At 45.3% G+C, this 18,473-nt stretch overlaps 1 protein-coding gene across 1 annotated transcript in view; it reads right to left on the bottom strand.

Annotated features, from left to right (window-relative positions):
* Positions 1 to 3,448: 3,448 nt before the first annotated feature.
* LOC144668787 (serine/threonine-protein kinase N2-like) overlaps positions 3,449 to 18,473 on the bottom strand; it is a 171,062-nt gene continuing 156,037 nt past the window's right edge. Inside the window, exons 20-22 of the mRNA XM_078531123.1 lie at positions 9,038 to 9,145; positions 5,232 to 5,312; positions 3,449 to 3,710 (exon numbers count right to left, since the gene is read on the bottom strand). Coding sequence (XP_078387249.1) covers positions 3,507 to 3,710; positions 5,232 to 5,312; positions 9,038 to 9,145 — 393 coding nt within the window. The 3' untranslated portion in view covers positions 3,449 to 3,506. The remainder of the gene's footprint in view (positions 3,711 to 5,231; positions 5,313 to 9,037; positions 9,146 to 18,473) is intronic.

Here is an 18,473-nt window from a genome sequence, read left to right as displayed (position 1 = left end):
GTGGTGGCATGCATGAAGTGCAGAGAGCAAAGGTAGAATCAGTTTGAGTATTGAGTAAACCCTTGTACATTGTAGTAATACTGGACGTGGAGTTCTCAGTGAATAGTGAGCTCAATAAAGCCTCATATACATATTTGTGAAGTGTGATGTCTCGTTAAAGAACTAATTCTGCAGTTGCTACAACTGATGACAGTGTACTCTGGTGTGTAAGGTAACAATGAATTATAACAAGAAAGCAGTCCCAACATGCGCACAAGGGTCCGAGGCTCCCGGCGCGCATCCTGTGTGCATAGGTCTAATACTTCCTGTACACACACTCAGGCACAGGTCTGAGAGGCTTGGTACACAGCCTTCGGATGCCAAAAGATGCAACTGTACCATCCCACACAGAGATAATTACTTTACGTAATCACATTAAATATCTAATTTGTAGTGAGGCTTTCTCCAGGGAAGGTTTAAATTAACAGGCAGAAGGCTGCACACTGGGCTAAATCATCTTATTCAGAAAACGAACATTGGTGGCAATGATACATTAAAGAAGAAAAAAAGGTTATTTATACCAATAAGATTCTTTCCTTTCTTAAAAAATACACCTATCAATAAAAAAATAGTCAAGTTTCCTTAACAATCTAAGTTACTGTTGCTAATGAGGCAGGCAGCCCTCGGAATGAAGAGTAATAGTAACAGCATCAGTGACCCTTCTGGATTTCAGTAGCATTGTTCAGTCTTTGGCCCTTCACTCAAAACCGTGCTTCCCATCCTTAGGTTGCATTTGGTACGGTTTGAGTTTCAGGCATTCTACGATGGCTGAGTTAGCAATGACAGGATTGTGGCTTCAGGCTTGCTGGAAAGACACAGCAAGCAGCCAGAGTTGGGGGGCAGCATCAGAGTACACATTCGATTCACAGAAGAGGTTAAGAATCCTTCAAAATACGTCAGCTACCACCCATTGGCTCATTTCAAAGTAGCATCTGGAATAATGATTGGAAAAAACGTCCACCCGGAGTAACATCAGCAGCATTCCAGGGGAAACGAGGAGTATCCCGAAAGAGGAACGGGAATGAGAAGCAAGACCTCATTTCACTTGCGACACAGTGGACAGGACCCTACAGCACAGGCATCTGGAAACCCAACTCCAATATCAGGCAGCTTTCTTTTGTGTGTTCATTGTCGGGATGTGGGCATCGCTGGCAAGGCCAGCATTTATTGCCCATCCCTAAGAGGGCTTATCTGTGACTCAACCCGTTACACAATGATATGGGGGGGTGGTGGAGTCACATAAGTTCGATTGGGTATGGCTGGCAGATTCATTCCTGAAAAGCATTAGTCATCAGGGTTTATGTCGGGGGCCACTCTGATTGAACGCTCATTTCAAACATTTACAAGGTCACAGCGCCACGTTTCAGTGCAGTTAGCCTGTGCTGTGCTAATATCTGTATCTACTTTAGTTGTAAGCTTGGAAATTAACATGTAAACCATATCACAACAACAAGATCACTGATCTGAAAATCGAGGAAGCTGCAGCCTCACTGGGCAGGACTGAGCCGTACATAATTCAATTCAACCGTCTCTCAAAATTGTAAACCTTGATCAGGAGATTAGCTGAGTTCTGGGAGCGGGGTGTGTGTGTGTGGCAGGGGGGCTGTGTTGGCTTGTGGAGCACTGTGGGTATTTGTGTGGGGCGCGGGGGGGCTGCTGTTGTTTGTGGTGGGGCGGGGATGTGAGGGATTATACAGGCAGTGCATCTTGTAAATTTGTAGATATTATCCACTGAGTGGGATCTTTACAGTCTGAATAATTATCAGAAGATAAGAAAGCCAAAAATGAAATTAGAAGATAAAGAAATGGAAATGTTGCACTGCCCAGCTCCTTAATCTTTACTCATTTTCAAATCTCACGAACTAATTGTTGACACTCACTGTAATTCTATGTAAAGCTGCCCAACAATTGCTTGCACTTGAACCCGATAAGTATTATTATCCCTTCAGTTCTACTAAACATGATTAAAAGTTGCTACACTCTGTTTAGAGTTCACAGGTCAGGAATCAGCAATTGCCTCCTTACCACTGTGACCTGACGCGGGTGGGAGCCTCTGGGTACAGCAGAGTGACAGTGCGACCTGATGTGGGGTGAGATGGGGTGGGGGGGCAGGGGGATTTGGACAGCAGGAGGGAGTGAGGCTCTGGGTACAGCAGAGTGACGGCATGGCCTGATGTGGGATGAGGTGGGAGTGGGTTTGGGTGTGGGGGTGAGGGAGGGAGGTGTGTCGGGGTGGATTTGGGAAGTGGGGGGAGGGAGGGGGTGGATTTGGGCAGTGGGGGGAGGGAGGGTTGGGGGGAGGGAGGTGGATTTGGGCAGTGGGGGGTGGGAGTGGGGGGGTGGATTTGGGCAGTGGGGGGTGGGAGTGGGGGGGTGGATTTGGGCAGTGGGGGGTGGGAGTGGGGGGGTGGGAGGTAGATTTGGGCAGTGGGGGGAGGGAGGGGGTGGATTTGGGCAGTGGGGGGAGGGAGGGGGTGGATTTGGGCAGTGGGGGGAGGGAGGGGGTGGATTTGGGCAGTGGGGGGAGGGAGGGGGTGGATTTGGGCAGTGGGAGGTGGATTTGGGCAGTGGGGGGTGCGAGTGGGGGGGAGGGTGGGGGGTGGATTTGGGCAGTGGGGGGAGGGAGGTGGATTTGGGCAGTGGGAGGTGGATTTGGGCAGTGGGGGGTGCGAGTGGGGGGGAGGGTGGGGGGTGGATTTGGGCAGTGGGGGGAGGGAGGTGGATTTGGGCAGTGGGGGGTGGGAGTGGGGGGGTGGATTTGGGCAGTGGGGGGTGGGAGTGGGGGGGTGGGGGGTAGATTTGGGCAGTGGGGGGAGGGAGGGGGTGGATTTGGGCAGTGGGGGGAGGGAGGGGGTGGATTTGGGCAGTGGGGGGAGGGAGGGGGTGGATTTGGGCAGTGGGGGGAGGGAGGGGGTGGATTTGGGCAGTGGGGGGAGGGAGCGGGTGGATTTGGGCAGTGGGGGGTGCGAGTGGGGGGGAGGGTGGGGGGTGGATTTGGGCAGTGGGGGGAGGGAGGTGGATTTGGGCAGTGGGAGGTGGATTTGGGCAGTGGGGGGTGGGAGTGGGGGGGTGGGGGGTGGATTTGGGCAGTGTGGGGTGGGAGTGGGGGGGTGGATTTGGGCAGTGGAGGGTGGGAGTGGCGTGTGGGGGGGAGAGGGTTAAGACACTGGGTACAGCAGAGTGACAGTGTTGACCTGACACAGGCTGAGACTGAGGCTCTTGGTGCAGCAGGTCAGTTTGGTTGCAGAGCCTTATTTTGATAAGGCTTTCTAAAAGTATAAAAAGGTAAGATTGGTCAAAAATATATATATATAAATAAAAGCATTTTTTTTTTAAAAAAGGCAGAGAGGAATTGCATCACATTTCAGAGATCGGTTCCACAAACATCCGCTGCTTGTAGCATTCGACCTTTTTGAAATATGAAACCAGTGGCGAGATTTATTGCTGAACAAGCCAGCCATTGAATATTAACAATATTTCGAGACGTAATCAAACTCCTTGAACATAATCTGCTCCTTCTCGGTGAGAATCCGGGGCTCTCGGGGTGGGGTCAATGTTGCCTCCTCTGCTGTAAACTCCTCGTCAAAATTGCTGACATCCTCTCGGTCTTTGATGGTGGGAACAAAAGGTGGCTTGACCTTCTTTGCAAGCAAGGCTTGCCAATCTATTTCCTGGAAAATAAAGTTTAAGAAGAATGAGCGTTAATTCGAAATGTTTGGAGAGAAACATCTCAACAGGAGATAAATCAACACATTCCTGGAGCAGTTTCAGGCACTTGCACATAATCTGACAACCAAACTGATGGCATAACAGAGGTTCCTGAAGCACCTCAATGCTTGAGCAGCCAGATCGCAACCATTTGCATTTCCAAGGTAACCATGGGGTCGGCAACAATGGCCGAGTTCCAGCTCTAATCATCTGGTCCGTGCCAAGTTCGCTGCTTTGAGCCAGGATGGCAGTGCAATGTTTTAGAGATCTCAGGGAGAGAGGCAGCATCAGCCAAGGACTTGTTCCCCTTTGGCAACAAGTGCTGACAGCTGTCAATGGCTGGATTAGGTTGGATTTGTTGCCATCTCCTGCTGCTGTGCTTGAAGAACCCTCCTGATAAGACTCACAGACGAGTTTGCGCTTGGACGAGGTATCAGATGAGGCTTGACTCTGTGCCCAAGCCCAAATCTATCGCCTCAGAGAAGGGGATTTAAACAAAACATTTCCTACCTCTATTGAATTTTGTTTAAAAGCACTCCACTCTGAACTTGCTTTTTCTATAGTAAATACAAAGATACCCACTGGTGGTCTCAGTGCTCAGCAATAACTGGGACTGGACACAGCTGGTAGGACTGAAGGGTTGAACTGTCCAGTCCAAGGAATGTTTTTACAAAGCAGGAACCTGAAGGCACAATGCTGGGGTAAGGCTTGAACAGGATTCTCCCAAACTCCAGCTATGTCTTCAGCAAAAATCCCAAACAAATAATGGAAATGGACAATGAGGTTGTTTCTCTGAAGTTCTGCCAAAGTTATGGCAGGAGTTTAGCAAATTTAGCATCCAGTTCTCACTCTACACACACACACACAAAAACACACACTGGTGTGGCATGTGTGGTTTTTTCTGGTCATGGGTTGTGAGTGTCGCTGGCTAGGCCAGCATTTATTGCCCATCCCCAATTTCCCTTCTTCAGGGGGCATTTAAGAGTCAACCACATTGCTGTGGGTCTGGAGTCACATGTAGGCCAGACCGAGTAAGGATGCCAAAGAGCAACAGAAAGCAGAGCTGCATTAAAGGCAGCTTTCACTTTCAACCGACTCAGAGGTGACACATTCAGGAAATGCTCCTCCTAATATTGCAGCATAAATAAATACAGCCTCTGGGTGAAGCTGGCATTAGACCTGAACACCCTTTGCTTTGCTAACAGCACCTGGCTTTGGCTCTCTGCCATTCACAGCTGCACATTGCTGGAAAGTTGAAGATTTTCAGAGTGGGCAAGGGGGAGTTCCTGCTCCTAAGGCAGGATGCCAAGCTGGAGGCCAGCACAGTTCTACCCACCAGCCCAGAGTAACCATTTGATTAGAAAAAAGGCATCTTTGGTTGATTTGAACTCTATAAAGTTAACACCAACATAATGAAACAGTCACGAGTACAATCAGTGGCTCTGGGACTCAGGAGAAAGGTCCAGCTTGATCTGTTAACTCACCCTGAAGAATGGCTGCTTCTTTACTTCTTCTGCATCACGTTCACTGGACCCCAACCGGCGCTCAGGATTCCTTCGCAGCAACTGGACATCAATAAAATCATCATTTGGTCAATTAACGTGTGCTACAAGTTCACAATATCCCGCCTCACAATACTTTGCACGTGCATAATTTTAAACTTCAAAGATACAGACATTGAGAGGGGAGACGAGCTGCATGTTCTCTGCCACTCGAGCTGTCTCTGCTGTTAGCTTGATTCCTCTACTTCAATTCAGGGAAGACCGAAGCATCTCGCACTCATCGGAACCGATGCAAGAATGCCAAATTTCAAAGGAAGAAATAATTTATACTGCACGAGGAAAGGGTGCTGATTGGTTCTCACGCAGTATAAATTGTTGCTCCCTTTGAAATTTGGTATTCTTGTGAATCTGTCCTGATGAGTGCAAGGCAAAAAGCTTCGACAGCTTGTCTCCTTTTTCAGCAATACTCAAGGTCTCTTCTACCAAATGACTATAAATTTAAAACTTCATCCTTGTCTAGGTATCATCCCTTCTCCACTCCACCTCTGAGATCTCCTTCAGCCCGATATCCCCAAATACCTCCACTGGAAAACCAGTGGTAGAATGGCCTGTGCCTTTGACATAAATCAGTTTCTTTTTATTCTCAGCCACTAGATTCCCGGCTACTGTGGCCTCATCCTTCTATCACCACTTTTACACGCACTCTCGTATATTGTTTTAATGTCTCTCGTTATGCACCCCTCTCCCATAACGGTACGTCTGTCATGTGATCACATCCTATTCTCCGTACGAGTGCTTCACTGGTCATTCTATTTTCTTTGAGCGTCTTCTTTTTCCCCTCCTTTACCCCTTTCCCCATACTTCCTTACAAAGGCTGTTCATCAGTTTTCCGGCATCTCCAGGGGATCATATCTGCATCTGAAGAACAAGTGCAAGAAGTGCATGGACTACTCTGTCGTTAAGACAGAGAACATCTATTAAGCTGCCGCTGCCACTTCCCTCCCTTTCCTTGTCCACACAAGCCAAACATCCTTTAAGGTTCCTCGCTGCCCTAGGCCTTGAACTCTCACCCTCTTCTAGTTTCTCCAACTCCCCTCATGCACTTGCTGAGCTTATCTTGTCCATGATGCCCACCTCCTGCTCCTTCAACCCTGTTCCCAAACGACTGACCATCTAATTTGTCTCCCTGGCCCCCATGTTAACAGAAATTAACAGTTCCCTCTCCTTAGGCACCATCCTGCTCCCCTTCAAATCTGCCTTCATCGCTACTGGAGGAGTATTGGAATGGTCAAATCTAGAAGAAACAAAGGCTTAGAAGAGGGTTTAAGCAGTGGATGAGCTGGGCGGTTGGGGGTGGGGAACATTAGAGGTAGAAATAGGCTGTCCTGGTGAAGGAGAGATATGGGGTCAGAAACTCAGCGGATGAGAGAGAGGTGCCAGGAAGGTTAAGGCAATAGATTTTGTACACCATGCATGCATTCACATTCCATTTTCATGGTTCATCAAATGTAATAAGTAGTGAAGAAGATCATAAGAGACTTCAAGAGGACATAGACAGGCTTGTAGACAGAACACAGGATAGATGCAGGAAAATGTGTGGAGATACATTTTAACAGGAAGGAGGAGGACAGATATTACATGCCGCTATATGGTACAATTTGACAAGAAGTGCAAGAACAGAGACACCTGGGGGCGTTTATGCAAAAATCTTTGAAGGTGGCAGGATAGGTTAATAAAGAAGCTAATAAAACATATGGAGCCCTGGGCTGAATAGGGGCATACAATACACAAGCCAGGAAGCCTTGCTAAACCTATAGCCTAACCTAGTTCAGCCCCAGCTGGAGTATTGTGTCCATTCTGAACACTGCAGTTTCTAAAAGGACAAAGCGGCTTTGGAAAGGGTACAGGGGAGATTTAGTTCCAGGGATGAGGTTATTACAGTTACATGTATAGACTGGAGAAACTGGGGTTCTCCAATTCGTTTCAAATTGTACCACACAGCAGCATGTAATACCTGTCCTCTTTCCTCCTGCCAAAATGTATCTCCACACATTTTCCTGCTTGAATTTCATCTACCCTGTGCCCACCCATTCTGCTAGGAACTCAAGGGAAATTTGATAGGTGTTCAAAGTCATGAAGGCTTTAGATAAATAGAAATATATCCTTCTATTGGATGAAGGGTCAATAATCAAAGGGAACAGATTGAAGGTGATCAGCGAAGAAGCAGGGGCAACATGAGGAAAAACTTTTTTACGCAGTAAGGGGTTAGGATTTAGAATGCAGAGTGATGGTGGACACAGATTGAATAGTAACCTTCAAAAAGGGACTGGATAAATACTTGGAGAAAAAAGTTGCAGAAATATGGGGGAAAGGGCTGGGGAGGGGGACCAATAGGGAATGTTTTTCTAAAGAGCCAGTGCAGACTCAAATGGGCCCTTTGTGTGTTTTACCGATCTAGGATAATGTCTACAATTTAATATGAAATTATAAATGGTTACTGGAAACTTTTTCAATAGTGCAGAAACTATGACGTTATTAATAGCTGACCTTCCTGTCCGTTGTGTGTGCTCTGAATGCTGTGTAGTATTGCCCTGGTCTATATTAGCTCACATGGGTAAGTGACTGAGTCACACACAACACAAACTATTCCTTTTATCCAGTTATTCTGTGCAACTTTATAATCTTCCACTTGATGGAAGCCTTGAGAGATTCTAAGGTTAGTGGCCTGGATTTCCGGTGAACAGAGAAGTGACAATACTCACCCTGGACCTTGGAGAAAGCTGCCCGCCCACAAAGATCTCGTGATCTCTGTGGGGTGGATTTCATTCCCAACGTTAATTTGATTCTGGCCCCAGGTGTAGGGATTCTCCAGCGCCCAGCAACAGTGCTGTCATCAAGCAGGCTAAGTAAGCTTCCAATCATATTGGCGAATTTTTACAGCCAGCCAACCAGGAAGTCAAATACACTGATTACCCTTCAGTTTTTGATCATTTTACAAGGAGTGAAGTAAAGATGGGGACACACACACACACTGGATTAAGATAGAATCTTAATTATCATAAACAATCTTTAAAAATAATATTTTGAAAATCTACGGAATTTTATCATGATGGAGAAATTTCACATTCCTGACATATAACATTTTCAGGGCCAGAGAGGTTGTTCAGCAATAATCATGACTTAGTACTCTGTTAAAAACCCAATTTCAGCTTATTCAACAAAGTGTGACTTATTCAAGGATTTTTACAGCAAAGCTAACAGCTTAAAAAGTGGAAATTTACGTCAATTTAAGTGATTTCTAAGATTGCCACCTGCAAGAACTTTAACAACACACCCCGAGGTCCAGAGAATCACTGGTGCCAACTTCTGGATTTCCATGTGTGCAGATGCCAGAATTTGCTGTTATGTTTCACAGGATAATGATGATGAACAGTGACATCTTGCCTTAATTGCAACTGTAAATTCCAGGTCATTGGGTCATTATCTTCAGAAAGCTCGCTGCTGCAAGTATATCTGGGGCATCCTCTCTCTTTGCTCATCTACAGAACCTTCAGCGACCTTGCTACCTCTTGTTGAAGCTACGCCATTAATTTCTCCATCTTTCCACCTTTATAAACCTTACCTATATTTTTGGCCAACTTTCCAGTCACTCGTCCTAACGGTGCTTTTTGTCAGTTTCCCTATCCATTTCGCTGTTTCAGTCTCCCTCCCTACCCCGCACAGCTTTGCTGTGGGACCTCCTCTGCGTCAAAGTTTTCAGTGAAAGGTAAGATAATTTGTTCCTTTACCCTTCTCATTATGGCGATGGCCTCAGTAGACAGGAATCGTGGGTATCGAACCTCGTCATTGACGATGCTGTCAAACACTTCCTCTTCATCATCCCCAGGAAATGGCGACTGCAAAGCAAACAGTGAAAACTCAACTGTTGTGTTGACATCAAGCCACAACAGCCTTTGAATTACTCGTTTTAAATGCTGCTATCGCTGTACAGGACACGAAATGCCATTCTCTGTGGGGTGGCTAATATTCAGCAGATCAACTGCATACATGACTTACCTTGATTATTAATTATTATGCCAGTGTCAATGGGATTTGACAAACCACCAGATTCAAATCTACCACAACACAGTGAAGTTGCATAAAAAGATTGGCTGTCTCAATCGCTACACAAACTTCTACACCCTCAACTGCTGACTCAAACTTCAATGCAAGTCCTGAATGGCAAGCAAGCTCCAGGCAAAATCCTCGATATGCAATTTGCTTTGTTCCTGCATTTATTCAATTCAGTATAGAGCCTTATTATGAGCTTGAGTTGCAAAGTGTCAATATGTAAGTGAGGTACCAGTAGGGAAGGTAGATATGCAATCAGTGCAGATATGCAAGAGCATCTCAGACAGACAGCGTTGGATGGACCATCCTCCGCCATTTCCGCCAACTCCAAACACATCTTCCCTTCACCCCCCCCGGCGGCATTCCGCAGGGATCGTTCCCTCCGTGACACCCTGGTCTACTCCTCCATCACCCCCTACACCTCAACCCCCTCCCACGGCACCTTCCCATGCAACCGCAGAAGGTGCAACACCTGCCCCTTTACTTCCCCTCTCCTCACCGTCCAAGGACCCAAACACTCTTTTCAAGTGAAGCACCATTTCACTTGCACTTCCCTCAATTTAGTCTACTGCATTCGTTGCTCCCAATGCGGTTTCCTCTACATTGGAGAGACCAAACGCAGACTGGGTGACCGCTTTGCAGAACACCTTCGGTCTGTCCGCAAGCATGACCCAGACCTCCCTGTCGCTTGCCATTTCAACACTCCACCCTGCTCTCATGCCCACATGTCCGTCCTTGGCCTGCTGCAATGTTCCAGTGAAGCTCAACACAAACTGGAGGAACAGCACCTCATCTTCTGGCTAGGCACTTTGCAGCCTTCCAGACTGAATATTGAGTTCAACAATTTTAGATCATGAACTCTCTCCTCCATCCCCACCCACTTTCCGATCCCCCCTTTTTTTCCCAATAATTTATATAGGTTTTTCTTTTCCCACCTATTTCCATTATTTTTAAATGTATTTCCATCCATCGTTTTATCTTTACCTTTTAGCCTATTTCGATCACTTCCTTTCACCCCATCCCCACTAGGGCTATCTGTACCTTGCTTGTCCTGCTTTCTATGCTTAATTAGCACATTCCTTAGATAATATCACCACCTTCAACACCTCTTTGTCCTTTTGTCTATGACATCTTTTGGCAATCTCCACCTATCACTGGCCCTCTATCCAGCTCTACCTGTCCCACCACCCCCCCCAACCCTAAAACCAGCTTATATTTCACCTCTTTTATATTTTTACTTAGTTCTGTTGAAGAGTCATACGGACTCGAAACGTTAACTGTGTTCCTCTCCGCAGATGCTGCCAGACCTGCTGAGTTTTTCCAGGTATTTTTATTTTTGTGTTGGATGGCTTCTTTACTACCTTGATGTATACAGCACTGAAGATGGTCACTTTCTCCAAATGTGCGCATTGCTGCCAATACTTATTGTCCATCCCCCAGGCGCTCTGACAAGATGGCGTTGGGCACTCATCACAAAACGTTACAAACAGGAGGCCATTCAGCCCATTGCACCTGTGCCAGCAGTTTAAAAGAGATTTCCAAATCAGTCCCACTCCCCAGCCCCTTCGCCATAGCCCTGCCAATATTCTCCCTTGAAGTAGGCTCCTTTTGAAAGTTATTATTGAATTTTCTTCCACCACCACCACCACCACCAGAAAGCCTCATGGTATCAAATCAAATAGGGACAAGGAAACCTCCTGATTACCATCTACCACCCTCCCTCAGCTGATGAATCAGTACTCCTCCATGTTGAATGCTACTTGGAAGGATTACTGAGGGTGGCAAGGGCAAAGAATGTACTCTGGGTGGGGGACTTCAAAATCCGTTATGAAGAGTGATTCGGTATCAACCACTACTGACCGAGCTGGACAAATCCTGAAAGACATTTCTGCCAGATTGGGCTTGTGGCAGCTGGTGAGAGAACTAATACAAGGGAAAAGCTTATTAGGTCTTGCCCTCACCAATCTACCTGTTGCAGATGCATCAGCCTATGGCAGTATTGGTAGGAGTGACCACCCCAAAGTCCTTGTGGAGGCAAAGTCCTGTTTTCACACAGATCACCCATTGTGTTGTGTGGCATCACCACCATGCTAAATGGAATAGTTTCAGAACAGATCCAGCAGTTCAAAACTGGGCATCCATGAGACCCTGCGAGTCATCAGCAGCAGTAACAAAATTACGTTCTGTTGGGGAGGCGGTGGGCATAGTGGTACTGTCACTGACTAGTGAGACCCAGGGTAATGCTCTGGGGACCCAGGTTCAAATCCCACCACAGCAGATGGTGAATTCGAATTCAGTAAAGATCTGGAATTAAACCATGAAAGCATTGTTGATTGTCATAAAAACCCATCAGGTTCACTAACGTCCTTTAGGGAAGGAAATCTGCCATCCTTACCTGGTCTGGCCAACATGTGATTGATTCTCACATGCCCTCTGAACAAGGGCAATTAGGGATGGGCAACAAATGCTGGCCTAGCCAGCGATGCCCACATCCCATGAATGAATTTAAAAAAACCTCACGGCCCAGCTCATCTCTCAATCTGCTATGACCATCAAAGCAGGGCAACCAACCTTAGTTCAACTGAGTGTGTAAAAGAGTAGCACCAGATATACCAGAAAACAAGGTGGCCACATGGTGAAGCTACACACTGTGCTGCACACAGCATGCATGTATGTGGAACTGAAGAATCTGCATGGTATACAGTACACTAAGTGTTATTAACCATCAGATCGGATCAAAGCTCTGGACTCCAAGGTTTAAGCTACGAGGAGAGATGAAACAAACTAGGGTTGTGTTATCTGGGATTTCAAGGGTTGCGGGGCAGGGGCAGAGTTGATCAAAGGTTTCAAGATGGGGAACAGATAGGGTAGATAGAGAGAAACTATTTCTTCTAGCTGGGGAGTCTAGGAGTAGAGGAATCCAGAAGTTTGGGGCATTGTTTAAAAATTAGAGCCAATCTTTGAGGAGTCAAATTAGGAAAATAGGACTTCAAGCAAAGCCCGGTAGAAGTTTGGAATTCTCCTCCATTAATGCCGCTTGATGATAGATTAGTTGTTCATTTTAAAAAGGAGATTGCTAGATTTTTATGAGCAATAAGTGATATGAGGCAAAGATGGCTATAGGCGTGAAGTCACAGATCTCACTGAATAGCAGAACAGCTTTGACGGCTACATGGCCTTTCCCTGATCCTACATTCCTCTGCAGTCCAATCACATCCAGTCATGACTGATATTGGAGAAATGATGGGGGAACTCAGCACGACTGAAAAATACAAGGCTGAAAAGTTTGAGTCTTCTGCCAAAAGTGCCAAGTGAACGATCGATCTCAGTCTCCTTCTGGGGTCCCCAGCATTAGCCAATTCGATTCATTCCACGTGATGTTAAGAAACAGCTGAAGTCACTGCAAAGGCTATGGGCCCTGACAATATCCCGGCAGTAACACTGAAGACTTCTGCTCTCGTTTAAGCCGCTCCCCTAGTCAGGCTGTTCCAGTACAGCTACAACACTGTCATCTACCTGACAATGTAGAAAATTGTATAGAGCTCCTGGATGCAAGGAGCAGGACAAATCCAAATCGACCAATTACTGCCCATCAGTCTACTCTCCATCATCAGCAAAGTGATGAAAGGTCACCAACAGTGCTATCAAGCAGCATCTACTCACAAATAACCTGCTCACTGACGCTCAGTTTGGGTTCTGCCAGGGCCACTCGGCTCCTGACCTCATTACAGCCTTGGTCCAAACATGGAGAAAAGAGCTGAACTCCAGAGGTGAGGTAAGAGTGACTGCCCTTGGTAGCAAGGCAGCATTTGACCGAGTGTGACAGCAAGGAGCCCTAATAAAATTGAAGTCAATGGAAATCAGGGGGAAAATTCTCCACTGCCTAGAGTCAAAGCTAATACAAAGGAAGATTAAAAGACCCTACAACACACAGAGACCATTCGGCCCACTGTGCCTGTGCCAGCTGTTCAGTTCCAGGGTTGTAGTTGCTGGAGGCCAATCATCCCAGGACATCACTACAGGAATTCCTCAGGGAAGTGTCCTGGGCCCAACCATCTTCAGCTGCTTCATCAATGACTTTCCCTCCATCATAAGGTCAGGTTCACTGACAATCATACTGTTCAGTTCAATTCACAGTTCCTCAGATACTGAAGCAGTCTGTACCTGCAATGCAGCAAGATCTAGACAAAATTCAGGCTTGGGCTGATAACTGACAAATAACATTTGCACCGCACAAGAGCCAGACAATGGCCTTTTCAAACAAGAAAGAATCTAATCATCTCCCTTTGGCATTCAATGGCATTACCATCTCTCACCCACTGTCAACATCCTGGAGGCCACCACTAATCAGAAACTTAACTGGACCAGCCATATAAATGCCGTGGCTACAAAAGCAGATCAGAAGCAGATTATTCAGTGATGGGTAACTCACCACTAACACCCCCCCAAAACCTGGTCACACACCATCCTGATGTGGAAATATATAACTGTTCCATGCGCTGCAGCCATGGCTTAGTTGGTAGCACTCTCGTTTCCAAGTCAGAATGTTGTGGGTTCGAGACTCACTTGAGGACTTGAGCACAGAAATCAAGAGTATGTCCTGTACTGAGGGAGTGCCGTGCTGTACTGAGGGAGTGCCGCACTGTCAGAGGTGCTGTCTTTCAATTGAGATCTTAAACCTAATGTCCTGTCTGCCCTCTCGAGTGGATGTAAAAGATCCCATAGCACTATTTCGAAGAGACGTAGGAGAGCAAGCTCCGGCTTCCTGGTCAATATTTATCCTTCAGCCTTCATGACACTAAACAGATCTGATCATTATCACACTGCTGTTTGTGGGGACCTCCTCCATGCAAATTGGCTGCTGCATTTTCAACATTACAACAGTGAGTATACTTTGAAAGTACTTCATAGATTGAAAAAGCCTTTGGGAAAACTGGCCATGAAAGGCACTATATAAATGCAAGTAATTTTTCTTTGATTGCCACTAAATCAAAAATCCTGGAACTCCCTCCCTAACAGCACTGTGGGTGTACCTACACCACATGGACTGCAGCGGTTCAAGAAGGCAGCTCATCACCACCTTCTCAAGGAATCTGATTCCATCTCTATTGATTTTGCCAATTGCCTCAAATCTGCATCCTCTGGTTATCGATAACCCTGCCTCTGGAACAGTTTCTGCTTCTTTACTCTAATAAAACTCTCCATGATTTTGAACACCTATATCAAATCTCTGATTTAAGGTCTACATTCTCTCCACTGAACTGAAGGCCTGCATTCCTGGTACCATTCCAGTATAATTTCTCTGCTCTCTCACCAAGGCCTTGACATCCTTCCTAAAGTGCGGTGCCCACAATTAGTTGCAATACTCCAACTGGACTTTAGCACTCTATCACTCTATTTAATGGTTATCAACCTGAAACATGAACTCTGTTTCTCACTCCACAGTTGCTGCCTGACCTGCTGAGTATTTCAAGCATTTTCTGCTTATATTTTAAGTCTATAATTTCCTGGCTTCTCTCTTTCACCTTTAAATAACAGAGTTACATTTGCAATTTTCCAACCATGCTGAATAACAATCAGCCTCCACTTTCCAACTGTTGGATAAGTTCTGTACTCTAACATCTGCCACTCCTTATTTATTCACCCAGGGTACAGAATAAACAGAAAATCATTACTAAGCACATACTAAAGCCCAGCAAAAGTTTCAAGCGTCTCTTTATCCCGACAATCCCATGCCATGCAACAACCAGGTCCGAGTCATAAACATACATTCAACAAAGCCGTGGCCTTTGGGGACAACACTATATACTTCCCTCCATTCTGAAAAACAATCATTCACCAGCACTGTCTTTTAGCCAATTTTGTATCTACGTTGCCATTGTTCTTTGAATTCAAAGAGCTTCTTCAACTGCTGCCGTTCTAGTGGTGATGGTGCTGGCACGAAGCTGTTCGGCAGCAAACTGCAGAATATCGACTCGGTGAGAATAAAGGAACATCAACAATTGTCTGAGTCTGGGTGGCGGGCAACATTCCTTTTTTTAAAATGTAATTTCAGGATACTGGCAGAGCCAGCAATTAATGTTCAGCTCTATCTCACCCTGAAAAGGTGATAAACAACTGCAGTCGCTCAAGATGAAGGTGCTCCCACACTCCCCACTTGTACCTCAGCTGATGGAGACGCTTTGGGAGCAAGTTGCTAACTACCCGGTATTTGACCTGCTTTTGTAGCCACTGCAGTAGTGAAGTCATTGCTTGGCACCTGTGTGACAACAATTTTAAATGCCTCTTAATCCAAGCTCTGCTATGGGCTAGCATGAGCAATGCATTATCCGAGGAGTTGTGAATGATGCTGAACATTGTTGGGTTAGTCAGTGCACAGTATCATGTCCAACTTGAAAACATCACTGAAGATAGCTGGGCTGAGGACACTTTACAAATAAAAACTGCAGCAGTATCTTGGGGCTGGAATGACAGCAACAACCATTGGATTGGGTGATTTATGGCTCCAGCCACTAAATCTACGTTTTGCTGGTGGCCCTTGGTAATGCTACAGTCAGTCAAATTCTGCCTTGATGCCAGTCATCTCTCTCGGACATTCGCATGTCTGGATCAAGCATAGTGAGTAAGCTAACAGAGCTGAAATTGGTCTGGTCTCACTATCCAGTTTGTCATTTGTGACACATAGCTGGGGAATTTTACATTTTCCCTTCATAGTTACACTAGAACAGCTTGGTTCGGGGGCTAGCATTTGGTGGACAGAATTCAGCACCACTGCTGGGGTGGTCAGGATCCATTGGTCTTTGCAGTATCCAGTGCACTCATTCATTTGTCAGAGTCATACAGAGCAAACTAAATTGTTACAGATTAACACATTTGACGGGCAATTTAAGATGTTAATTAACATTAATAGGCAAATGATTACAGAATACTGCTTAACATATAAAAAAACTAAAAATGTTGCCACAGTATTTGGCTCATAGCCAGAAAGCCAGCTACCACAGAAACACTTATACAGAGTCCTTGGAGTGTCTTTATTTCTGGGAGGAAGCCAATTGACTTTTGAGAAACTTTGGGAAGCAGCCAACTAGACACTTGCATTTTTCAAGACACCCAAACATATAATCCTCAAGGTCCTTAAATTTGATAAGAACTTGTTTTTCTGAGACAACAGACAATAGCAGTCTGTGTGACTTCAGCAGTAATTTTCTTTTAAAATACACTCCATAGTTAGGGGATACTTTAATCTTTGGACATAGGTTGAGTTTTGGCATTTTCCAGAACTCCCCCCCTTTTTTTTTGAAAAACAGACACTTCAAAACCTTAAGAAATTATACTGAATTGTAAGTGTAACTATCTTTAATCAATATTTGTCTGTATACCCCAAACTGTTCATTAAAGTGGATTCACATTTTGAATGCCATCTTAAACATTATTGGCATGTTATAGCTTCAGTTAGCATCAATTACCATCATATTATCCTCATTTATAAATCATAATCTACAATTGGTTTAACAATAAACATTTAGTCACTAAGTATAAAAGAGTTGTAGGCTCACACCTATATTCTTATGAGCCCACAAAAAATAACAATATCCTAGGATTCTAAGAGCTGATATTGGGAAACTTATTAAAAACAGAACATGCTGGAAAAACTCAGCAGGTCTAACAGCATCTTGGAGGGAAAAGCAGAGTTAACGTTTTGAGTCTGTCTGACTCTTCTTCTTTCCTCCACAGATGCTGTTAGACCTGCTGAGTTTTTCCAGCGTTTTCTGTTTTTGTTTCAGGTTTACAACATCCCCATTATTTTGTTTTTATCTTGGGAAACTTAATAGTTTGTTCTGCCATAATATACCTCTGTGTATATTCAAGATAACTTTGCTAGTTTAGAAACTCCTGGGAGGAAGGACCTTTTATTTCAGGACCCAGTCTATAGCCAATTAAGCAGACTATGTACAAATGAACATATGAATTAGGAACAGGAGTAGGCCACTTGGCTCATCGAGCCTGCTCCGCCATTCAACAAGGTCATGGCTGATCTGATTGTAACCTTGACTCCATATTCCTGCCTACCCCTAATAACCTTTCACCCCCTTGTTAATCAAGGATCTATCTAGCTCTGCCTTAAAAATATTCAAAGACTCTGCTTCCACTGCCTTTTAAGGAAGAGAGCGTAGGAAATAAGTGGTAGTTTAAGTAGGTTATATTGGTATTTGTGGGTGTTAGGAATGAGTTTTAGCTTTAATGTTTAAGTTTGATTAGTATTTCTGTAGGTGTGTGTTAAGAAAGGTCAAATTGAGTTTTAGTTTCATTCTAAAAGGTGCTTGCATTTCTAATGAGAGTTTTACGACTGCTCCAGCTAAGTTAAACAAACACAAGAGTAGGGGAACTGGGCTGTTGCCTAGCAACAGGGGTCCAGAGAGGCAGGTCCCTCCCACAGATACACAGAAAAACTAAAGAAACAGCAGTTTTGAGTTCAGTTTGAAGACAGTTGCCAAACAGAAGCCACATAGATGGTACAGATAGCCAGTCCCAAGCTAAAAAAATTGGTTGAAAGTAGCTGCTGGAGGGAGACTGGAGCAAAGGGGACAGATAGTAATTCCCGAGCTAAAGAAAATAACCTTAAATCGAGGGAAGTGGAACAGGAGAAAGACCCAAGAAGACCTTCTAGTCAAAGGAAGGACAGGAAGCTAGAAAAGAAGTTAAGAGTGAGGGGCAGAGAGAAAAGCTGCAAACTTCAGATTTAAAGAGACAAAAGCTGCAGAAAACAGATTTAAAGTGAGAGCAGCTTCCAAGAGGCCAGAAAGTCCAAAGAGACGGCCGAAGGTCTGTGACCCTTTGCTATGGGCATGTCAAACAGTGGTGTACTGTTGGTGGCTGAGTCGGTGAGAGAGTGTGTGTGGAAGACAGCTTGAATGCATGTGGCGACCCAGGGAAGAGGAACATCGGAAGAAGTGTTCGAAACCCTGGAGGTGAATTCTTGTGGAAGGTGCCTGAGAGAAAGCGCCATTTTGGGAGAAGATTTCAAGGCGAGGTCTTGGAGAGTGGAGATTGGAAACCCTCTTGTGAAAGACGGAGTTCGGTGAGGCCAGTTGGCTTACAGTGTAACAAGCATCT

The sequence above is a fragment of the Cetorhinus maximus genome, chromosome 28 (assembly GCF_964194155.1).
Source record: "Cetorhinus maximus chromosome 28, sCetMax3.hap1.1, whole genome shotgun sequence".
Classification (NCBI taxonomy): Eukaryota; Metazoa; Chordata; class Chondrichthyes; order Lamniformes; family Cetorhinidae; genus Cetorhinus; species Cetorhinus maximus.
Note: the sequence above shows the minus strand (reverse complement) of the source record. Positions and strands in the feature narration are given on the sequence as shown.